At 35.8% G+C, this 21,693-nt stretch overlaps 1 protein-coding gene across 1 annotated transcript in view; it reads left to right on the top strand.

Moving 5' to 3' along the window:
• Col3a1 (collagen type III alpha 1 chain) overlaps nucleotides 1-19,455 on the top strand; it is a 37,231-nt gene extending 17,776 nt beyond the window's left edge. Inside the window, exons 14-51 of the mRNA XM_021152668.1 lie at nucleotides 626-670; nucleotides 1,072-1,125; nucleotides 1,611-1,709; nucleotides 2,087-2,131; nucleotides 2,248-2,346; nucleotides 2,543-2,596; nucleotides 2,705-2,812; nucleotides 3,510-3,563; nucleotides 4,106-4,204; nucleotides 4,536-4,589; nucleotides 4,738-4,836; nucleotides 5,119-5,172; nucleotides 5,283-5,336; nucleotides 5,654-5,707; nucleotides 6,253-6,306; nucleotides 7,182-7,226; nucleotides 7,746-7,844; nucleotides 7,931-8,038; nucleotides 8,271-8,324; nucleotides 8,889-8,942; nucleotides 9,025-9,078; nucleotides 9,679-9,732; nucleotides 10,181-10,288; nucleotides 10,561-10,614; nucleotides 10,932-10,985; nucleotides 11,166-11,327; nucleotides 11,438-11,545; nucleotides 12,409-12,516; nucleotides 13,538-13,591; nucleotides 13,676-13,783; nucleotides 14,249-14,302; nucleotides 14,735-14,842; nucleotides 15,079-15,132; nucleotides 15,234-15,341; nucleotides 16,165-16,459; nucleotides 17,532-17,719; nucleotides 18,053-18,295; nucleotides 19,036-19,455. Of these exons, the coding sequence (XP_021008327.1) occupies nucleotides 626-670; nucleotides 1,072-1,125; nucleotides 1,611-1,709; nucleotides 2,087-2,131; nucleotides 2,248-2,346; nucleotides 2,543-2,596; nucleotides 2,705-2,812; nucleotides 3,510-3,563; nucleotides 4,106-4,204; nucleotides 4,536-4,589; nucleotides 4,738-4,836; nucleotides 5,119-5,172; nucleotides 5,283-5,336; nucleotides 5,654-5,707; nucleotides 6,253-6,306; nucleotides 7,182-7,226; nucleotides 7,746-7,844; nucleotides 7,931-8,038; nucleotides 8,271-8,324; nucleotides 8,889-8,942; nucleotides 9,025-9,078; nucleotides 9,679-9,732; nucleotides 10,181-10,288; nucleotides 10,561-10,614; nucleotides 10,932-10,985; nucleotides 11,166-11,327; nucleotides 11,438-11,545; nucleotides 12,409-12,516; nucleotides 13,538-13,591; nucleotides 13,676-13,783; nucleotides 14,249-14,302; nucleotides 14,735-14,842; nucleotides 15,079-15,132; nucleotides 15,234-15,341; nucleotides 16,165-16,459; nucleotides 17,532-17,719; nucleotides 18,053-18,295; nucleotides 19,036-19,182 (3,447 nt within the window). The 3' untranslated portion in view covers nucleotides 19,183-19,455. The remainder of the gene's footprint in view (nucleotides 1-625; nucleotides 671-1,071; nucleotides 1,126-1,610; nucleotides 1,710-2,086; nucleotides 2,132-2,247; nucleotides 2,347-2,542; nucleotides 2,597-2,704; nucleotides 2,813-3,509; nucleotides 3,564-4,105; nucleotides 4,205-4,535; nucleotides 4,590-4,737; nucleotides 4,837-5,118; nucleotides 5,173-5,282; nucleotides 5,337-5,653; nucleotides 5,708-6,252; nucleotides 6,307-7,181; nucleotides 7,227-7,745; nucleotides 7,845-7,930; nucleotides 8,039-8,270; nucleotides 8,325-8,888; nucleotides 8,943-9,024; nucleotides 9,079-9,678; nucleotides 9,733-10,180; nucleotides 10,289-10,560; nucleotides 10,615-10,931; nucleotides 10,986-11,165; nucleotides 11,328-11,437; nucleotides 11,546-12,408; nucleotides 12,517-13,537; nucleotides 13,592-13,675; nucleotides 13,784-14,248; nucleotides 14,303-14,734; nucleotides 14,843-15,078; nucleotides 15,133-15,233; nucleotides 15,342-16,164; nucleotides 16,460-17,531; nucleotides 17,720-18,052; nucleotides 18,296-19,035) is intronic.
• Nucleotides 19,456-21,693: the final 2,238 nt, after the last annotated feature.

Here is a 21,693-nt window from a genome sequence, read left to right on the forward strand (position 1 = left end):
TGTCAAGCTTTGGATGTAATGATATGGAAAGGAATGTCTTACAATTGCTCTCTCTGGTCATAATTTTGATGGCTGTTGGGGTATTAGTTTCATAATTCATTAGAGTAACATATTCACATTCAATTCTAAAAGCCCAGAATCTAGTTCTGATACATGCCACTAATGTGGTGCCCCAACATTCTAACACAGAGTCTAAAAATATGTGATGAGTAAGCAAATTTTAATATATTTGAGGCAAAATCAACTCAATTGAGCTTGGATCGTAGTTATAACATTACTTGTAACTAAACTTTCATAATAAAATGTTTGAAACCAAACTTCACTTTCTTTTTTTTGTTTGTTTGTTTTGTTTTTTTGTTTTTGTTTTTCGAAACAGGGTTTCTCTGTATAGCCCTGGCTGTCCTAGAACTCACTTTGTAGACCAGGCTGGCCTCGAACTCAGAAATCTGCCTGCCTCTGCCTCCCGAGTGCTGGGATTAAAAGCGTGCACCACCACACCCAGCTCAAACTTCACTTTCTATATTTGAGAGAAATTCAGTTTAATTGATCTTGAATTGTAGTCTAATGATACTTTTAATTAATCTTTCATAAGTAAGAAAATATTGAGACAAACTTCTCTTTGTAGGGTGCTCGAGGCAATGATGGTGCTCGGGGCAGTGACGGGCAACCTGTGAGTAACTTTGCATCCAATCCTGCTTTGTTCCATAGTGCTTAGAAATTTTGAATTATGTATTATATTATATTATACTATATTATAATATAGAAAATCCATACTGCTTCTTGATTATTTTAACCTTGGAAATGGAAGCAATTTGTAGGTGTCATACTAGATTGACATGTACATGGCATTTGTGTTTAATATCCAACATTGGACATGCCAATTAAAAGAAATGCAAAATAGATAGTGATAGTATCTCTATGATGTAAAGAGTACAACGGCTCAGAGGTAAGTATCCTGTAAGTCACAGGATTAATGAAAAAGTGTCTAGCAATACTCATGTTCAAACTTCAGATGTAACCCCTTTCTTATCTTACACAACTTTGTTATGTGCAAATTGTACATTGTTTTAGGGTCCCCCTGGTCCTCCTGGAACTGCAGGATTCCCTGGATCCCCTGGTGCTAAGGTAAGCGTACAGTTCTTTAGAAGAATATATAAATATAGACAAAAATTCATTCGATTGCTTCTCAGAATTGACCAATAAAAATAATCAAATGTACATTTTCATCTACAGAGAGATTTAGAGCTCCATTCTAGTCTCCAGTCTCTCCTCTCTTACATATGTGTGCATAAATATGTAGTATATAGTGTATATATAGTATATAATATATCATACATATGATGTATAATATATTCTCATTAGTACTGTACCATCCTGATATGTCTTCTGAGTGCATCGACTTTTTCCAAGGTCTTTTCTAGGAAACATCTATAACATGGGCAGACCCATATTTACCGTTGTCCTTTGTTGCTATGATTAATAATCCTTTGTTTTAGCTATAGCGTATAACCATAGTAATATAGCTTTAGGGAAATGACTTTAATCAGAGCTGAAAGCTAAGTTATTAAAAGTGGAAAGGAAAACTGACATGTTGGAATTTGTCTCTTTAGGGTGAAGTTGGACCTGCAGGGTCCCCTGGCTCAAATGGCTCTCCAGGACAAAGAGGGGAGCCTGGACCGCAGGGACATGCTGGTGCTCAAGGGCCTCCTGTAAGTAGCATATAAGAGGGAATTCAAGCTGCTAGACTTAGTCCATCCGTGCAGGTTGCTTACACTAACCACCAAGCAGGAAATAAACAAAACTAAAGTTCTCTTATTCCTGTATTTTTAATAATTTAGAACAAGTATCTATCTGACATAATTCATATATAGCAACAGCACCTATACATATAGGTTCCCCTGGACCACCAGGAACTAATACATATACATATATATGTATAGGTGTATATATATATGTATAGGTGCTGTTGCTAGAGAAATAACATATTCTCTGCAATATATAATACCTATCAGTAAATATATTCTCTAAACAGAGAACTCCAAATCCATGTGCTCTGATAATATGCTCTCTCACCTTGTGTGCCTAGGGCCCTCCTGGGAATAATGGCAGTCCTGGTGGAAAGGGTGAAATGGTAAGTAAGCTGTCCCACCCTCAGCTCTTCCTCACACAGAAGAACTAAATATTAAAGCCAGACAGTAGAAAGGAAGGTCCATGCTTTGCTAATGAGAGTGTTTGTGTTGTTTTTAGGGTCCGGCTGGCATTCCCGGAGCCCCTGGACTAATAGGAGCAAGGGGCCCCCCTGGACCAGCAGGAACTAATGGTATACCCGGAACACGAGGTCCTTCAGTAAGTTCACCTCTCTTTCAATGTCTGGAAGTTTATGTTTAACTCTCACAACAAAATATTGACATTCCTTTTACTCCTTCTCAGTTTAAGTTATCCAGCTCTCCCTCTAGCTATATGACAGTATAACATCTAGCCAATTGTGATTTTGTTAGTCAAATCCTTGTTGTTTTTACATGGAGATTTCGTTTTATTTTAGGGTGAACCCGGCAAGAACGGTGCTAAGGGAGAGCCAGGAGCACGCGGTGAACGGGTCAGTATTAAGCCAACAGGGCTTAGTTACTCAGACAACTGCAGAGTGATGAGAAAGTAATGAGTAAGTTTCTCAACGAAATCTAGGCAAAATTCTTTATATTGTTAGGGTGAAGCTGGTTCCCCAGGAATTCCAGGACCTAAGGGCGAAGATGGCAAAGATGGATCACCTGGAGAACCTGGTGCAAATGGACTTCCAGGAGCCGCAGGAGAAAGGGTAGGTTTCCATTTTTACCAGTTTCACTACTCATTGGGACACAGTAACCTTTGATTTTTTTGTTTGTTTGTTTATTTGTTTGTTTGTTTGTTGAGACAGGGTCTTACTTATAAACTAGGTTGGCTTGACCTTTACTCTGTGGCTAAGGCTGGTCTCAAACTCATGGCAATCCTCCTACCTCAGCTCCCCCTGCTACTTAGATTAGAGGTATGAACCTCCACAGCAGTTTAAGACACGAGGAAAGCCTTAATAGTGAATTGTTTTTACACAATGACTCACTACAGACAGGCCCCAAATTTAGAGATTCTCCTAACTCTGTCTCTCAAGAGATTAAACAAGTGATATAAATTGTGAACCACCTGCCCTTCTGTCCATTGTTTTTCTTGGCATGTTTAGTTTAAACTTAAAATCTGAGTGCTTATTTCTGTTTTGTTTATACATTTTGTTGAATTGTTTTTCCCGTGATTCAGGATATTTCACTGTTTAGGAGTTTTGAGTTTGTTTTTTTTTTGTTTTATTTTCTCAGTGCTAGGAACTGACCCCATGATGTGTTTTGTGGCAATGCTCTACCACTAAATTAATTCCCACATTCTGTTAAAAGATCTTAGTAATACAAGAATAACTATATTGCAACCTATGAAGTATGAAAAAGTTTTAATCTTTTAAACTGAAATATTTAACTGTTGATTGTTTCTAGGGTCCTAGTGGCTTCCGAGGACCTGCAGGGCCAAATGGCATCCCAGGAGAAAAGGTATACTTCAGCTCCTAAATGCCATTATTACAAATCGGTATTTCTATCATATGTTATACCACTAATGGGAGAATAACTATGTGAAGGACATGTAACAGGATAAAAAAACACAAATCATCACCTTGTGACTCTAGCCCCTACTTTGATACTTTCATGGCTATCTGACCAACTAAAGCCACTTCATGCATGTCATGTCCTGAGCGAGAAGTCACTAACCTCAGGGTCACTGCAAGAATTATAGAAATCATCTGCACATATGGAGGAAGCTCCAAAGGAACTTCTAATCATTAAATTTCCTTAATTAAGTGTAAAAAATAGTTACTTCCAATTAATAATGTTGGTTATAAGCATAGAATATTCATCATAGTTGCCCAATTTTTCTTCAAGATGAAAACCAAATTAAAACAGATGATTTTTATAGATCAGAATACAGCAACACAAAACTGTCCTTGAGAGGCCAAAAACTCCAACAGTTATAGATTAAGTATTGTCAATGTCTATGTCAATAAAAAATTTTTACGACTTGTTATCTCACAACTTAGGGTCCTCCCGGAGAGCGTGGTGGCCCAGGTCCTGCGGGACCCAGAGGAGTAGCTGGAGAACCTGGCCGAGATGGAACCCCTGGAGGTCCAGGGATACGGGTAAGGAGACACATTTGTTTGACTAATGCTGTAAACTGGTAAGAAGAAAGACAATACAAATAATGATAGGCTAAAGACAACTTCACCAGATGATACCTTTTAAAAGTCGCAAAGTAACCAAACCAAATTCCTTATTTCAAAAAAAAAAAATGGGTCAAGACAGACTAAGGACAAGAATAAAATTAAATATTTGACTAGGATCAGTTTTTAAGCAGCAAATAGGGAGTACATTTGCAAGGATACATATAAACACGTAAATCTCAAAGTTGTACATGTTAACTATGTTGTACTTTCACATTTAAATCACATGACTGCAATATTTCTCATTTAGGGTATGCCCGGAAGTCCAGGTGGACCAGGCAATGATGGAAAACCAGGACCTCCTGTATGTACAATTATGATGTCTCATTTTACTAACCCAGTAAAAAAAATTAAATGCATACATTGGATAGATTTGAATGTGTGTATATGTATATTATAATCAGATTATTTGTTCATCAAGTCCTGACTATGGTAATTGTTTTTCTTACTAGGGAAGTCAAGGAGAAAGTGGTCGCCCTGGTCCCCCTGGCCCATCTGGTCCCAGAGGTCAGCCTGGTGTCATGGGTTTCCCTGGTCCTAAAGGAAATGATGTAAGTTCTATAATTACTTTCTTCAATAAATATTTGACAGATTAATGGCCTTTGACCTCTATATGAAAATGTGAAATCACCCAATACTTAGCCTATCATTCAAACATGAAAGAATATGTGACAATTGAGCAGCATGTATGAATAGAGACAAATATATAGTTGGCAATGGGTGTATGTATGTGTGTGTGTGGCTTCGCATGTGTAGCAAGGTCAAAAAATGGGGTTTGGACTTTTATTAGTGAATTACTTTTTGAGAATATAAACCCTTGCTTTTTTCTTTAGGGTGCCCCTGGCAAGAATGGAGAACGGGGTGGCCCTGGAGGACCTGGCCTTCCAGTATGTAGCTTTGGTTTATTTCTGGCTTTCTAATCATTTCAGCCATCTTCAGCCTCAATACTTCCTTGTTATATGTATTAATTCTGTTTCCCTGACTGTCATTTTTGTAGGGTCCTGCTGGAAAGAATGGGGAGACTGGACCTCAGGGTCCCCCAGGACCTACTGTAAGTTTTCATATAATTAAGATAGAGGTAGGGTAGAGATATAACAAGGTCAAGAGTTTAGAATGTATGTTACCTCTACCACTGTGCCATATTTCACCAAGCAGTTACTAGCCTTTCTTATTTTATTATCAAGTTAAATGTTGGCATTAATTATATGTTGTATTAATGTGCTTGAATATCTTCTATAGATCAAGATTTCCCTACTCTTAACATTTTTGCCTTTTAAAGTAAGCAATAGGCCTACTGAGAGGTGGACTGAAGACTAACTAGGAATGACAATTTTACAATGGAGTATATAATTGTGCTTCTGAACCTAGGGCCCGGCTGGTGACAAGGGAGATTCTGGACCCCCTGGCCCACAAGGATTACAAGTAAGAGCTTGTTCTTCAAATGTTATTAGTTTTTAATGGACAATTCCCTATTTTCTTTTTGTACCCATTTTTATTACATAAATATATTTCAACATTTTGTGAGCAGGCTACATGTTCATCTGAAACTTAATTTTTAAGTTTTTCTTCCATCCTGAAATAAAGCATTACTAGTAGTTTTCTTCTATTGGTATTCTAGAATGCACATATAAATTTATTAAAAATGAATTGAACTCATAGAGTTCTATATGCACATACTTTTCTCTATTATAATGAAAACTCCACATAGCTAAGTTAATCTATCCTTATCTCTCAGCTCATCTGTATATATATAGAGAGAGAAAACAAAAAATATAGATGAGAGCATAGGTTTCTAATATGTAACTATCATCTATCTGTCACTGGTTAATGAATAAGGCAAACATTTTGTACCTTAAAATTATGAAAATTATGTCATTAACTACCTGGAAAATACATTTGTATATAAAAAGCTTTCACATAGCTGTGTTTGAAGTGATCACACACAATGTAATTCTGTTGATTTGTAGGGCATACCTGGTACCAGTGGTCCTCCAGGAGAAAATGGAAAACCAGGTGAACCAGTAAGTTGAATCTTATTTTAAAGAGGCTATGCCAGTGCCCGGCAAATAGAGGAGTGTGTGCTTATAGTCATCTATTGGATAGAGCATAGGGCCCCTAATAGAGGAGCTAGAGAAAGTACCCAAAGAACTGAAGGTGTCTGCAACACTATAGGTGGAGCAACAATATCAACTAACCAGTACCCCCAGAGCTCATGTCTCTAGCTGCATATGTAGCAAAAGATGGCCTAGTCGGCCATCATTGGGAAGAGAGGCCCCTTGGTTTTGAAAACTTTATATGCCCCAATACAGGGGAACATCAGGGCCATGAAGTGGGAGTGGGTTGGTAGGGGAGCAGGGCAGGGGGAGGGTATAGGGGACTTTTGGGATAGCACTTGAAATGTAAATAAAGAAAATATCTAATAAAAACTTGGAAAAACATAGCAACTAAGTGAAAAATATCAAAATTCATTTATCTATTATTAGCTTTGTATGTTCTAATAGCTAAGTTTGTATTGTGTAGATCAAATGGTACAGTGATTGCTAGCATGCATGAAACACTTGGTGAGGCCTCTAGCAGAGTATAAACCAAATGTTGGCCTGTCTTCTCATTCTCTTTGGGGAGAAATGCAGCATTATCAGAAGTTCAATATCACCCTTGGCTGAATGTGTTTGAGGTGCATGAGACCCTGCCACAGAAATAACAACAAAGCAAACATGAGTTACTTATAATGCCACTTACAAAACGTTTACATTTTATATAAAATAACAGAATTAAGATACATAGCTTCATGATCTAAACAATTGCACAACATAGAGGCATGACAGATGTCAATGTTGTTTATACCTGTGCAGTACATACTGACAAATGCTTACCATACATAATGTTGACCTCCTAGGGTCCAAAGGGTGAAGTTGGTGCACCTGGAACTCCTGGAGGCAAGGTAATTTCTTTACCTTTTTACCATGTTATGGAGTAACTTGATTAGAGAAAAAAATTTAAGTACATTGAACTAAAGGGTTCTTTGCTTAGAAAAATTAGATTTCCAATGTTTAGTACTGCAAGCACTTCTAATGTATTAATTTTGCTCCATTTGAATATTATAACATTATTAAGCACCACAGACTGTGCCATCAAGGGGAAATACAGCTGGTGTATGGCTTCCCTACAGAGAACTGTCCTGGTGGCAGAAGCACAAACTTTATCTCTCTGAATAATAACAGTAATTACTTTAAAGACATGTCTAGTTTAACCAGGAGAAATACACATTTCATTTTGCTATGCTTTTTACAAGATTCCTTTTCTCAAACAATAAATTAAAGTTTTATACTCATAAAATGTGCAAAACTATTAAAATTTCTAACTTCAAAACCTTATTAGACATAATCAAAACTACATAATCTCAGTGCTTTTCTTTTCTGACAATGTGATTCTAATATGGACATTATATTTTCAATGATAGGGTGATTCTGGTGCACCTGGAGAACGTGGGCCTCCTGGAACAGCAGGAAACCCTGGCCTTAGAGGTGGAGCTGGACCCCCTGGCCCTGAGGGAGGAAAGGTAACTGTAGTTTCTGATTCCCGTAAATATTAGAGAATGCACTTCAATTGCTTTCTTGTCATTTGTCATGTATTTCTTCATTGCAGGGCCCTGCTGGTCCCCCTGGCCCTCCTGGTACTTCTGGTTCTCCTGGTCTGCAAGGGATGCCAGGGGAAAGAGGAGGTCCTGGAAGTCCTGGCCCAAAGGGTGAAAAGGTGCTTATAGTTTTATCTTGATTTTATAATAAAACACCCCTTCTAGATTAAAGGAAATTTCCATCACTAGAAACTATTTTCAAAATTGTTGTTATCATTTTAAGTGAATTTTGACATAGAGTCCTATAACAAATATCAATCAAAATATCATCTCTAACCCCAGCAAATCCTGAGAATTGCTATGTTTGGCTGGGGATGTTGTTATCTGATGATGCTTGCTTTTGATTGGCAGGGTGAACCAGGTGGTGCAGGTGCTGACGGAGTTCCAGGAAAGGATGGGCCAAGGGTGAGTATTCACATCAATGAGAAATGAGCCCTGATTATATGCAATATGTTGTAGACCCTTCTTCAGCTTTCACTGTTTCATAAAATGAGACCATATGTTACCACATTCTGAACATTAAAACAATATTCATCACTTCCCTACTTAAATCTTAGCTTCTATCTATCACTCCCTGATAGTTCTACAGTGACTGAAGTATGATAAAAGCAAAGAATAGCTACCATAATGTATCAAGAAATCCAATGTAATTAATATTGTTAAGAAATACAGTTTTAAAAAGATGTTACCATAAGGTATTTTATCACATCCTATTTATCTTCTCTAATTATGGTTTAAAGAAAAAGAATGTATCAATGAAATCACTTAATTCAAGTACCTTCTTCAATCATACACACAGAGTAGTGAACTTACTAAACTCTCATACTTATACACAGCAATGAACAAATCATTTGAGCCAAGAGAGAGCAAAAATATACCCACTTTAGTGGTAAATAAATGTCCCTACACTCTGATTAATACAAGAAATGATGTTTATTTTTTCAAAACTAAAGACGCTTCTTCCTGCAGGGTCCTGCTGGCCCTATTGGTCCCCCTGGCCCAGCTGGTCAGCCTGGAGATAAGGTAACAAAACTACTGGAAACAAAAATCAATCTTTGTTTTAATAGACATAGAACAGTAACAATATCATTTGATCTTTTCTCAGGGTGAAGGTGGTTCCCCCGGACTTCCAGGTATAGCTGGACCTCGAGGTGGACCTGTAAGTATTAAAGGCATTTTCATCATACTCTCAACACAAAACAGTCCATAGCTTTAGCAACTTTGACCCTGGTATTCTGATCTTCATGTTTAAAGCTCTATGTTTAAAATATATGAGATGCAAGAACATATTTTAAAATGTTAAAGTCCTCATGAGATTATTTAAGATACCTTATTTACTGGAAAAACTCTGGGGAAAGTACATAAATTGAAAAACAGTATATATTTCTAAATGAGCATCTCTTAAACTTTACCAAAAGCTTATCCAAATCAAAAATCCTTTGCCCCTAAAAAGACTTGGCAATCAAGATAAAGCTACAGAAAGTGTATTTGTTTAATCAATGTGTTAGTAGATATTTTACCCTTCTGCCAAATTTTAAATACATTATACTTGCAATATTTAAGTGTATTAAATATTTGAACACTTTGATGATATATTCCTTGCAAGTTATATCCCAGTTCAAAGGCAGAAGAAATCAACAGTTGTAGTGCTGTTCCTTTCTTATGTTGATAAGAAGTAAAAAAAAGACTTTTAGCTACAGAGACACATAATGCCTGTGGAGAAGGCCTTCACTGTGACTAATAATATACCTTCCTTCAGGGTGAGCGAGGTGAACATGGCCCTCCAGGACCTGCTGGCTTCCCGGGTGCTCCTGTAAGTATGGACTTCTAAGAATGCATATCACAATGCCTATTTTTATCAAATTACTGAAAACTAGCAAATGCAAATGTTACCCTGGTTCCAGTATTTCTTCAGCCACTTTACCATTCTAAATTACTTTATCCCCTTTTTAAGCAGCTCAAACACCAATCCTTCTTTGTGCAACATCATGATGCTCATTTTCAAATTCAAGGGAAGACCCTTACCCTTTTCCTTCTCCTCCTCCTCCTCCTTCTCCTTATTCTTATCCTTATTCTCCTTCTTTTACCACAGTATTTTGATTGGTTTTGCTTTGGCATATCTTCTAAGAGCCTCCTATCCTTATTTGATGGCAACAACTTCCCAGAAAAAAAAAAGTTCTATGTTTTAAAGAGAAACAATGATAAGTCAAGCATGTTGTGAAGGAACTTGACTCACAGATGGTCACTGTTGCTGTGTTCAGGGACAGAATGGTGAACCAGGTGCTAAAGGAGAAAGAGGTGCCCCTGGAGAGAAAGGTGAAGGAGGCCCTCCAGGACCTGCAGGACCCACTGGCGGTTCTGGACCTGCTGTAAGTCTTATTGTTAAACCATTGTGTAAGACATTTTGGTTTATTACTAAGTTAATATTTCATGTAAGATTTTTGTGTTATGGGAGGAGAATATAATCTTCATATGATTATAGTCCTTAATTCTAATTTTCATTTCTGTAATTTGGATATGATCATAGGTGAGCTAATTTAATCTCTTCAGGGAGCATTACTGGTTTTCCAGTGATTAATGCTTTTCTCAAATGTTTATTTTATTACTTTACTCAATATTCTTTCCTCTCATTTGTATTTAGGGTCCGCCTGGTCCTCAGGGTGTAAAGGGTGAACGCGGTAGTCCTGGTGGTCCTGTAAGTATGAATTCTCTTAGCCATCATTCTATGACTGTTATTGAACATAGTTATTGATTCCAATCTAAGTGAAGACCGGATAATGACATGAAAACAACAGAGAGAATACTATAGTCAGTGTTTAGTTTAGTTTTGTTTTAGGGGGGTGGTTTGGTTTGGTTTGGTTTGGTAGTTGTGTATAAATTTAAAGAGAGTTGGCAAATCCTAAATAACTTCAAGATAGAATTCAATTCCTGGAACATTCCTTATCTTCATATTTATGTGTTTACAGAGTTTTGTTTTAGTCTTGAACTAATTGGTTCATTGACATTTCACAGGGTACTGCTGGCTTTCCCGGTGGGCGTGGTCTTCCTGGTCCTCCTGGCAATAATGTAAGCTCTCTCCAGTTTTTTTTTTTTCAATGTAACTTACAGAAAGACTAGAATAAGAAAACATTTTGATACCTACCAAATTTAGCATCTACCAAATCCCACCTAAAATCTAAAATAAATAAAAGGCAAGGAAAGCAAAAAGACCCCTTTCTGCCATGTTAAAATTTAAATTATTTGCAGGGTAATCCAGGGCCCCCAGGACCCAGTGGTGCTCCTGGCAAGGACGGCCCTCCAGGTCCTGCAGGCAACAGTGGTTCTCCTGGCAACCCTGGAGTAGCTGGACCAAAAGGTGATGCTGGACAGCCTGGAGAGAAGGGGCCACCTGGTGCTCAGGGTCCTCCGGTGAGAGCTATTGCTGTTTTGTTGGTAGACTGCATATTCTGATAACAAACATAATAAGGGAACCAGAATTCTGTAGCAATAAGCTGATTCTTTCGTATCTATTACAACAGGGATCCCCAGGTCCACTTGGAATTGCAGGGCTAACTGGAGCACGAGGTCTTGCTGGACCACCAGGCATGCCAGGTCCAAGGGGTAGCCCTGGACCTCAGGGTATCAAGGTAAGCATAGTCACCTTGCATCTGATGTTTGCTTTACTTCATAGGTATAGAGATTTCTTCACTGTATTAGATATAAAAAGTTTTCTGATCAAGGTATAAATTATCAAAGATCTTACCTTCTTGACACTCTGAGGTTTGCAAAAGCAAAACTTTCATTAAGTCGTCCCAGAACACACTAGCAAAGGACGTAGTAAACAAGCTTTGCACATATACACAAGCAAGCCAACATCACAGGAAAACAATGTTGCTTTCTCAAACATCACTGTTAGGAAACTTGTGAGCATTCTTCAGTTGGTTCACTATAACTACCAAGGGAGAAACTTTTTCATCTCATAAATATATGATACTTTAACTGATGTAAATTACCCATCTCTTGAAGTCAAAATTATTGGTTTGCCTTCACTGATACCAGAACATGATAGTGCTTAGTATCTGGAATGTCCATTCAATAAAGAAGTTAACATAATTCCACTCGCACCATATTTCATAGCATAACAAAATATTTCAGAAAATAGTAGCAGGAAATTTAACAGTAATTAACATATCTAGGAAGTTTCTAATAAATTCTGATTCTAAGGGTCACTGAGATGATAGTTTATCATTATTTTTCTTGCTGTACTCATAAGCTTCTGTTCTTCACAGTCAACTGTGCTCTGATGAAGAGAGCATTTTACTATACAGAATCCCTGAGACACTAGAAAAATCCAAAACCCCTGCTCCCCATTTTTCTCTTATGAAAGGCATAATTTCAAGAAAAGTAAACATCAATAGAAACTGACTAAATCACACTTCACCCTCCAATCTGGTAACACCTCATTAGTTGGAATCACAAAGTGAAATGTATTCTATTTCTTTGTTTGCAGGGTGAAGGTGGAAAACCAGGAGCCAGTGGCCATAATGGGGAACGCGGTCCTCCTGGACCCCAAGGTCTTCCTGGTCAGCCTGGTACAGCTGGTGAACCTGGAAGGGATGTAAGTAGCAGTTCAGATCTAGTGTTAAACCAGCCAGCAAATACTCCAGTTGTTTGGTATATTTTTAAAATTATAGTTATTAAATTGTGTTTGCTAGTGTGTATACCTATGAGCACATAGAACTATGGTGCACATATGGAGGTCAGAGGACAGCTTTCAAGAGTAAGATTTTCCATTTCAGCATTTAGCAACCAGGATATTGAACTCAAATCATCAGGTTTAGTTGGAATAATCTCTAGCCATTGCAACATCTCTCCAGTCTGAAATTCAAGTATTAGTTAAACAAAGGTCCACTAAATCTTAATGTTTACAATTTAAATAAAATGTGTCCATGTAACAGAGTTCTTCTTCCCTCTCTGATAATCAATCTTTTTGTAAGTTAGGCTAATATGTTCTACGACCAAAAACATTTCCCAATATATTCAGTAATAAAGAGAACGTAACCACAAATAATTTAGAAAATGAGTTAATAGGCAAAATTACAAGATTCAATTTTATATAAAAATGTTCATAATTCATTCATGATTATTCTTAATTTTCAATTAACATTCTGTATTAAAATATATTTGAACAGTGTGCTCTGGGATTTTTGAGAGATATATTTAGTATGGAAATATTAAATGAAGTTTAGTTTTAGATTTTCATAACAAATTTAGATTTCCCGCTTCTAAAAACTTATTTATTAGCTGTTCTTAAAAACCATTTTAGGCTTTCTTTTTATTAGTACTCCCCTCATATTTATTCCTGAAACTTTAGGAAAACAGAAATATCCTCCAAAGAATTATGGTTCTTTAAAGAGTTAAACCACATTGGAAATATGTGCTATTTCTTTTCACCAGAAGCAACTTTGGCTTCCACTAGAATAGAGGGGCATCAAGGGCGTGGGAATGTCACAGGGGAGAAAAGTTTACTAAAATATCCTTTGTTCAAAACTGCCATAATGGTATGTGATACTTTGTATACAAACTATAAATTATCTTTAAAAGGGTAAAAGGCTCTCTTTTAACTCTCTTTTAACCAGGGAAACCCTGGATCAGATGGTCAGCCAGGTCGAGATGGATCTCCTGGTGGCAAGGTATAACAAATTCATGTAGAGTAGACATGTGTAATTAAATTCAATGGCCTTCATGCTTAGGTAAGATCCATGAATTTGTTCCAGGGTGATCGTGGTGAAAATGGTTCTCCTGGTGCCCCAGGCGCTCCTGGTCATCCAGGCCCACCTGGTCCTGTTGGTCCATCTGGAAAGAGTGGTGACAGAGGAGAAACTGTGAGTTCTAATACAATGCTGCGCTCGATATATGATATATATGCTCTCAACCCTCAAAAAGAGGCTGAGGTGGGGCAATGGGATGGTTCTCTTGCCATCATGATATATCTGTGCTGATTTCCTTTGGTATTAATTGGGCAGCTTTCTGTTTGCTGTGGGAATGATGTCAGAATTTACAGAACTCTAGCTTCCAATAACAGTATGTGTACTATGATCCCACTGCAATGAAGTTAGCATTTTAAAAAAAACAATTTTCATTTTTGAAAAAAATTCAGAATTGTTTATTTTATTTAATTTGAAAATTAACTTAATTTTTAATTAATCTTTTATACAGTATGTTTCTCCTCCCCCATTCCTCTCACATCTTCCTGTCTTCGCTACACAATTAACTTTTTAAAATGGAGTTGAATCAGTGACAAGATTTGGTTCACACTGCATTTGTTCCATTTCTTGCTTGCATTCTAGGGCCCTGCTGGTCCTTCTGGTGCTCCTGGTCCTGCTGGAGCTCGAGGTGCTCCGGTAAGTATTAGACATTTGTCCTGATGTGTTTTTAAACTCATTTTAGAGTATAAGAAACACCCTGCTGCTTTATGAAATCTCTAGAAAGTAATTAGAATGACAGATATGTAACTATGGAGAAAATATAAACTTTCATTTGATGATACAGAAAAAAATCTGTATCTAAAAGTTCTGTGCAGATAGTGATATGAGAATTACAGTTATCAATCCAAAGTTAAAGCAGAAACAATCTTTGTTATTATGTTTGTGAAGTCTCTTTTGATAGGGATTTCTTCCTAAGATAATATAATTATTACAATAAATCTAATAGAATGCTATAAAATATTCATTAATAAAGTTAATATTCTATAGATTATATTTACTATAAGCTTAATTTTAATCTTTCAATATGTCTGTATAATAATGACCCTAATTAAAAATGTATTTTTAAAGGGTCCCCAAGGTCCACGAGGTGACAAAGGTGAAACTGGTGAACGTGGCTCTAATGGCATCAAAGGACATCGAGGATTCCCTGGCAATCCAGGTCCTCCAGGTTCTCCTGTAAGTGCATCATCTAATGTTAGGAATTCTCCTTTACTGCATACCTAATGAAATAGACTGGAGAGATGAGACATGAACTCAAGGGCATATTTGAAGTAGTAGTTTGACATGAAACAATGAATGATGAATGAAAGAATTAGAAATGCTTGTTTCATTGGGTCCTGCAGAATTTGTGAACAGTTCCTTCCCTAAGCTCTGAAGTCCTTCACTGGCCTCTATCCCTTTTTGCTTTCCAGGGTGCTGCTGGTCACCAGGGTGCAATTGGTAGTCCAGGACCTGCAGGTCCCAGAGTAAGTGTCATAAAAATACATTGAAAGGTGAACATTTCAAAATGTTTACACAGCAGGAATATATTTTTAGCATTATAACACCATCATGTTCATTTCTTAAGGGACCAGTTGGACCACATGGACCTCCTGGAAAAGATGGAACAAGTGGGCATCCAGGTCCTATCGGACCACCAGGGCCTAGAGGCAACAGAGGTGAAAGAGGATCTGAGGTAAAAATGCATATACATACACAATTTAATTTGCTATGATACAATGTGTCACCAACATTTCATTCTTTGTAAACTAGACAGTATAGTCACTTACTTTAGAAAGTGAAAGCTAATTTAATGCATTCTTGATTGCATTAAGATGGTTTATGTCAGAATAACATGGATGTAATATATATATATATATATATATATATATATATATATATATATATGCCTTTCTGAGTGACATATCAATAAAATGACACATACTCTACTAACCAAACAAATTAGGCCATGCTGGTCTCACATCAGAGAACTCACAGATATCATTTTGTTTCTGTAGACGTTTTACTGATTAAATGACCTATAAAACTTCTGTATTGCTACTGATAAAATCATGGCTAATGCCTTCTAACTGTACAGTGTTGGGACAAATGTAACAGCAAACCATTGCATCGACAAATACACATGTAACAAATGAAAAACCAATAAGTCACAAGCATATTTTGAGCCCCAAAGATGAAGTCCCTATTTTATTCCTTTTCATGGCAGTATTGTGCCTTCTGGGCTATTTGCTTACATCTCTACACAGAGGAAATGATAAAGTTTCTGCTCCATACTTACTCCTATGTAATAGAATAACATATTTGTATGTAACAAATCATATTTGTCACACACTGACAATCATGAGACTTCAAAACATTCCAAATATTTTTTAATTAAACTAATTGTCACAACATATGTGGATTGATTGCTTATGATTCATTTTTATACATAAGTGACATGTTTCTTTAGTGGAGGCCAAAGAAAAACATTTCTATGTTCTGTACGTTTACTTATCTAGGGCTCGCCAGGCCACCCTGGACAGCCAGGACCCCCTGGACCCCCTGGTGCCCCTGGTCCCTGCTGTGGTGGTGGTGCTGCTGCCATTGCTGGAGTTGGAGGTGAAAAGTCTGGTGGCTTTTCACCCTATTATGGAGACGATCCAATGGATTTCAAGATCAACACTGAGGAGATCATGTCTTCACTCAAGTCAGTTAATGGACAAATAGAGAGTCTTATAAGCCCGGATGGCTCTCGGAAAAACCCTGCTCGGAACTGCAGAGACCTGAAATTCTGCCACCCTGAACTTAAGAGTGGTACGTTCGAGTCTTCATCTTTCATGCTGTAAACTTACTGAAAAATCAGCCTATATTAGAATTTGACCAAGAAAATTGATCCAATGGAAAATATTTTGAAGCTCTTGTACTATCTTGTACTTGTAATTAACATTGTTAGTTGAGTTGAAAATGCTTGATAGTAAAGAGGAAAAAACAATATTTGAAGGAGCATTTAAGGTATAATGTAAGTAACTGCAAAATATCTCAAATATAAGAAACTTTATCTCAAAAAACCAAAAAAAAAAAAAAAAAAAAAAAAAAAAAAAAAAAAAAAAAAAAAAAAAAAAAATTTTTAAAAAAAAAAAAAAAAAAAAAAAAAAAAAAAAAAGAAAAGAAAAGAAACTTTATGGATGTTTCTATAGAAATTTTAACACAAATATTTCTAAATACCAAACCAGAATGATTTAAGTGAGCAAGTAGCATATATCATCCTATTCCCATGGTTAGATAAGCATAATTTTACTATTTTTATTATTATATTATATATTTAAAGAATTCATTTTAATGAACTAATGATTAAATTTCAAACTTTTTTTCTTAAATCACTCCTGTTTTATCTACTGTAACATGTTTAATTTTAGCTTTCATTACCAAAATATATTTATTATATAAAATGTCTTAATATTTTCAAATTTTAAAATACCATTTCAAAATTAATTCAAGCTTTTAAATATCTTGAGAGAGACCACTGCTTTTACTCAGACTATCTTCTGGGCATTAATTAAAATAAGAAATAAGTACAAATTAAGTTAAAATATGCCATAAATATGGACTATAGTGTTATCTTTAAAATAAAAGATGATATTTAGACAAATAAAATACACCAATCTGTACATCATCAGTCAATGGTAACACTGTATTTTTCTATTTTCATGCTTTTATGGTGCTTACTAGCTTTTTACTTCAGAAATATCAATCAGTTGTGCTACATAGTTCAAATAGATACAGTAGTACTCCATACACTGAACCAAGTAACAAACAAATCTTGTGGTTCAGCCTCCACTTCTAAATTTTATAACTAATTCACATTATCTCTTTGGTGACATTTCAGGAGAATACTGGGTTGATCCTAACCAAGGCTGCAAGATGGATGCTATAAAAGTATTCTGTAACATGGAAACTGGGGAAACATGCATAAATGCCAGCCCCATGACTGTTCCACGTAAGCACTGGTGGACAGATTCTGGTGTAGAGAAGAAACATGTTTGGTTTGGAGAATCTATGAATGGTGGTTTTCAGGTAAGAAAGGATATAACCTTTAAACTGAGCTATGCCTATTACATAACACCTTTTTCCTTTTACTTGTTTATGGTTACTGAGTAGAACACCCCAAACACTTGTGTGATTAAACAATTATTATTCCTATAAAAGACTAAATGATACAAGGTCATTTGCATGTAAACATCTTTCTTTAACTTGCTAGGGCATTTATCTATGCACACAATAAAAGATCATATAATGTACATGAACAAGTTATAATACAATGTCAGTGCTAATGTTGTATGAATGAATCACTTACTCTAGGTTTCAGTCACAAGCTTAGATGTAATATTTTTTTTCTTTTTTTTATAGTTTAGCTATGGCCCTCCTGATCTTCCTGAAGATGTCGTTGATGTGCAGCTGGCATTCCTCAGACTTCTTTCCAGCCGGGCCTCCCAGAACATTACATACCACTGCAAAAACAGTATTGCCTATATGGATCAGGAAAATGGCAATGTAAAGAAGTCTCTGAAGCTGATGGGATCAAATGAAGGCGAATTTAAGGCTGAAGGAAACAGCAAATTCACTTACACAGTTCTAGAGGATGGCTGTACTGTAAGTACCAATGTCTTTTCAGATAGGATGGCAAATAAACTCAGAATTTATTGTTTAATTATCCAAGCTGTTTTGAGAAGCAGAAATAAAACTAGTAGAAGAAATAAAGCTAAAAGCTTCTTGGGTGGGGGAATTATATAATATCCACTTGTTTGTTATAGAAATGTTAAATATTTCAAATGTTAAATGTTAAATAAATTGAATAGACCTTAACTTCTAGATGAACAACCTTTGAAATGAAAATAATTGAAATTTAAACTCATAAAAATAACTTTGATAACTGGGATATTTACTATAAATTACACATACTATTAATTATATAAGGTCTGTCAGATATAACTATTGCTTTAAAATGTAAAGTCCAACTTAAGATCTATTCTTTTTTCTCATAATTCATTAATATTAGCCACTCCTGTTGTGGGTAACTCAACTATTTTCTTGTAAGTTAACTATAGTGCCACAGCAATAACCGGAACCAGGTTTGTGAATGAGCTAGCCTGTGGCCATCTCCCTCTTGGGTTAACTTTTGAGTCTTGCCAGGCTTTGATTAACAATCTTACTTATCAACTGAGAATATTAAAACTTAAATACAGAAGGTTTCATATGTCTAGAAGTTTCCATGTATAGTAACTGCTTTGTGAGATCAGAAGACAGTTTTAGAATGTGATAAGTTAAGGAAAACATGTAGGTAATAATAATGTCATGACTTTTTCTTACACATTTTCTTCTCTTTTGAATAGAAACACACTGGGGAATGGAGCAAGACAGTCTTTGAATATCAAACACGCAAGGCAATGAGACTACCCATCATAGATATCGCACCCTATGACATTGGGGGTCCTGATCAAGAATTTGGTGTGGACATTGGCCCTGTTTGCTTTTTATAAGCCAAACTCTCTGAAACCCCAACAAAACAAAAACCACATCCATGTGTTCCTCTTGTTTTAATCTTATCAACCAGTGCAAGTGACCAACTAAATTCCAGTTATTTATTTCCAAACTTTTGGAAAAAGCATAATTTGACAAAAAAAGAATACAATTTTTTGCTGTTTCAACCACCCAATACAGGTCAAATGCTTTTGTTTTATTTTTTTACCAATTCCAACTTCAAAATGTCTCAATGGTGCTATAATAAATAAACGTCAACACTTTTATGATAACACTGTGTTACATTCTTTGAACTCTAGCCCATCTGCAGAGCAATGGTCATACTCACTCACCAGAATAGAATATCTTTATTTCCAAAACAGGAAAAAACAAAATTAGACATGTCCTCCCTATGCTAACTACCTCAACTGGTCAGAACAGATAGATTCTGAGTCCAGAAGACTACACAATCATGTAAAACTTGACAAAATTTATGAATTTCATTGGTTAGCCATGTAGAATGTTAACTAGAATAAAAAACTAGATTATAGAGCAGGAATTTGAAGGAGTACTTTCAGTTCATAATTGTCTTCATCACAGATATAAATGCTTTTAAAGGTGCTTCTCTTCTGCTGTTGCTGGTGAACTTGCAAGTATTTGGAAGGGCTTTAAAGACACATGTTAAGGTGCTAATGTATTTTCACATTTAGAACTCCAGATCAAAATTGGTGACCTTCATTCAAGCCATAAATGCAAAGTATCTATATTTGTCTTCTGCCAGAAATATTGACTGGCATGCCACAGGATCGTCTCTTCTTTTATTCTATAAAAATAAACAACGAAAAACAAGTTTGGTTTTTTTTTTCTCACAATAACACAGAGAATGTTTTAAACTTTTTCTTTTGTAAGCTTGCATGTAGTTGTTGATCTTTTTTTCCTTCCAATCATATAATAAAATATCATAATGAAGCATTCCTGGTTTTGTCGCTTCTCACAGATTTAACAATGACATGTCTACATGAACTTTAGTCTAATTGTGTAGTTCATTGAAACAATTAAAAAATATGGCATATCATATTTTCAGAATAAAGATATGTGCCCTAATTAATTCTGTATATTTTACATCATAGTTAGTAGAGACCTTGACATTATTTCAAACAAAGGACATCAGAATTGAGGAAACCAATTTCTGGAAATGATCACAGAGAAAACTAGGGTATCCATGAAATGTGAATAAGAAAGAAGATGCTGGGAAAATTATCGGGAAGACTAAGTACCAGCAAAACATAAACACTAGATTCCTTCATCTGAATGTAGAATTTAAAATTTTTTTGGAGAATAATAGATATAGATTATAGGGACTGTGAGGTGATACTGTGACTATTTTTATCTGTAATTAATAATAACATACTCTTAAAGTTATTTTTCATTTTTGGTGCCCAATCCCAAAATGAACCACTAATCATTAATTTTTTGAAACAGGTCTTGTTAAGTTTCATTCCTTGTCAAGTCTCTTGAGCTTATTGTGTAGGTTAACGGCTCCTGCACCATCCTCCTGGGAATTTTGACTATAGTCATGGCTATCATGCTCAACAATGATAGATTTCATTATGAAACTTCCATAGTTTAATATATTTTGCTTATTTCCATTTTCAGTTTGAAATGCTTTGCTGAATAATATAGAGTGGGTAATATTCAAATTATGAAGCCAAATATACAAATCAATTCTGTTGTTTCTTTTGGTAACTAAGACAGTAATAGCAATACACAAAGAGAGTCCAACTGAGCAGTCAGCAAGGCAACATGTAGTGCTAGGAGTGCAGTCCGGGGTAGTGTTTTCTGAGCAGGCACAAGGCCCCAGGTTCAATCCTAGCTATAAAACAGAAAGGAATAGTAAGGAAACCCAATACTTTGGACAATCAATATACTCTTCTAAGAAATATCTTATAATCCTGCCAGTCAAACATTATCCTAGAAACAACCTTGTGTGAACTGCCTTTTGTTTTATCATTCAGATATTTTTAGTTCATGTATTTATGTTACAATGCATTTGTATATATTACTTATACATTAATTATGCATGAATAACAAGTTTAGAAATAAGAAATAAATAAGTTCAAACTGAGAAGATGACTTAAATAAGATTATGAGAATTATTCTTTTAAGTTAGGAAAAGGATATCAACTATAGCATTCTACCTCCTAAGTCTGTAACACAATATATTATGGAGCTTACTACATCATGGGCTATATATAATAATTGTTAAGTTTAATACATAAACTCTGTTTATATAAAAGTTACTGAGTATCTAAATTATATCATCCTGCAATGCACTTGCAATTGAATATAACTTACTTCAGCTTGGAAAACTGGAAGACATTTTCCTTCCCAGAAATTTATCTCACTGAATGGGGTGATCTGAATTTGAAAAATCAGATATACATGCCTATAACTGTAGGCCTAAATATACCTTCACTGCTTTTAAATTATTACTAAAGCAAATACATTAGACATATGCTTTTACATTTTGG

Source organism: Mus caroli, chromosome 1 (assembly GCF_900094665.2).
Source record: "Mus caroli chromosome 1, CAROLI_EIJ_v1.1, whole genome shotgun sequence".
NCBI lineage: Eukaryota > Metazoa > Chordata > Mammalia > Rodentia > Muridae > Mus > Mus caroli.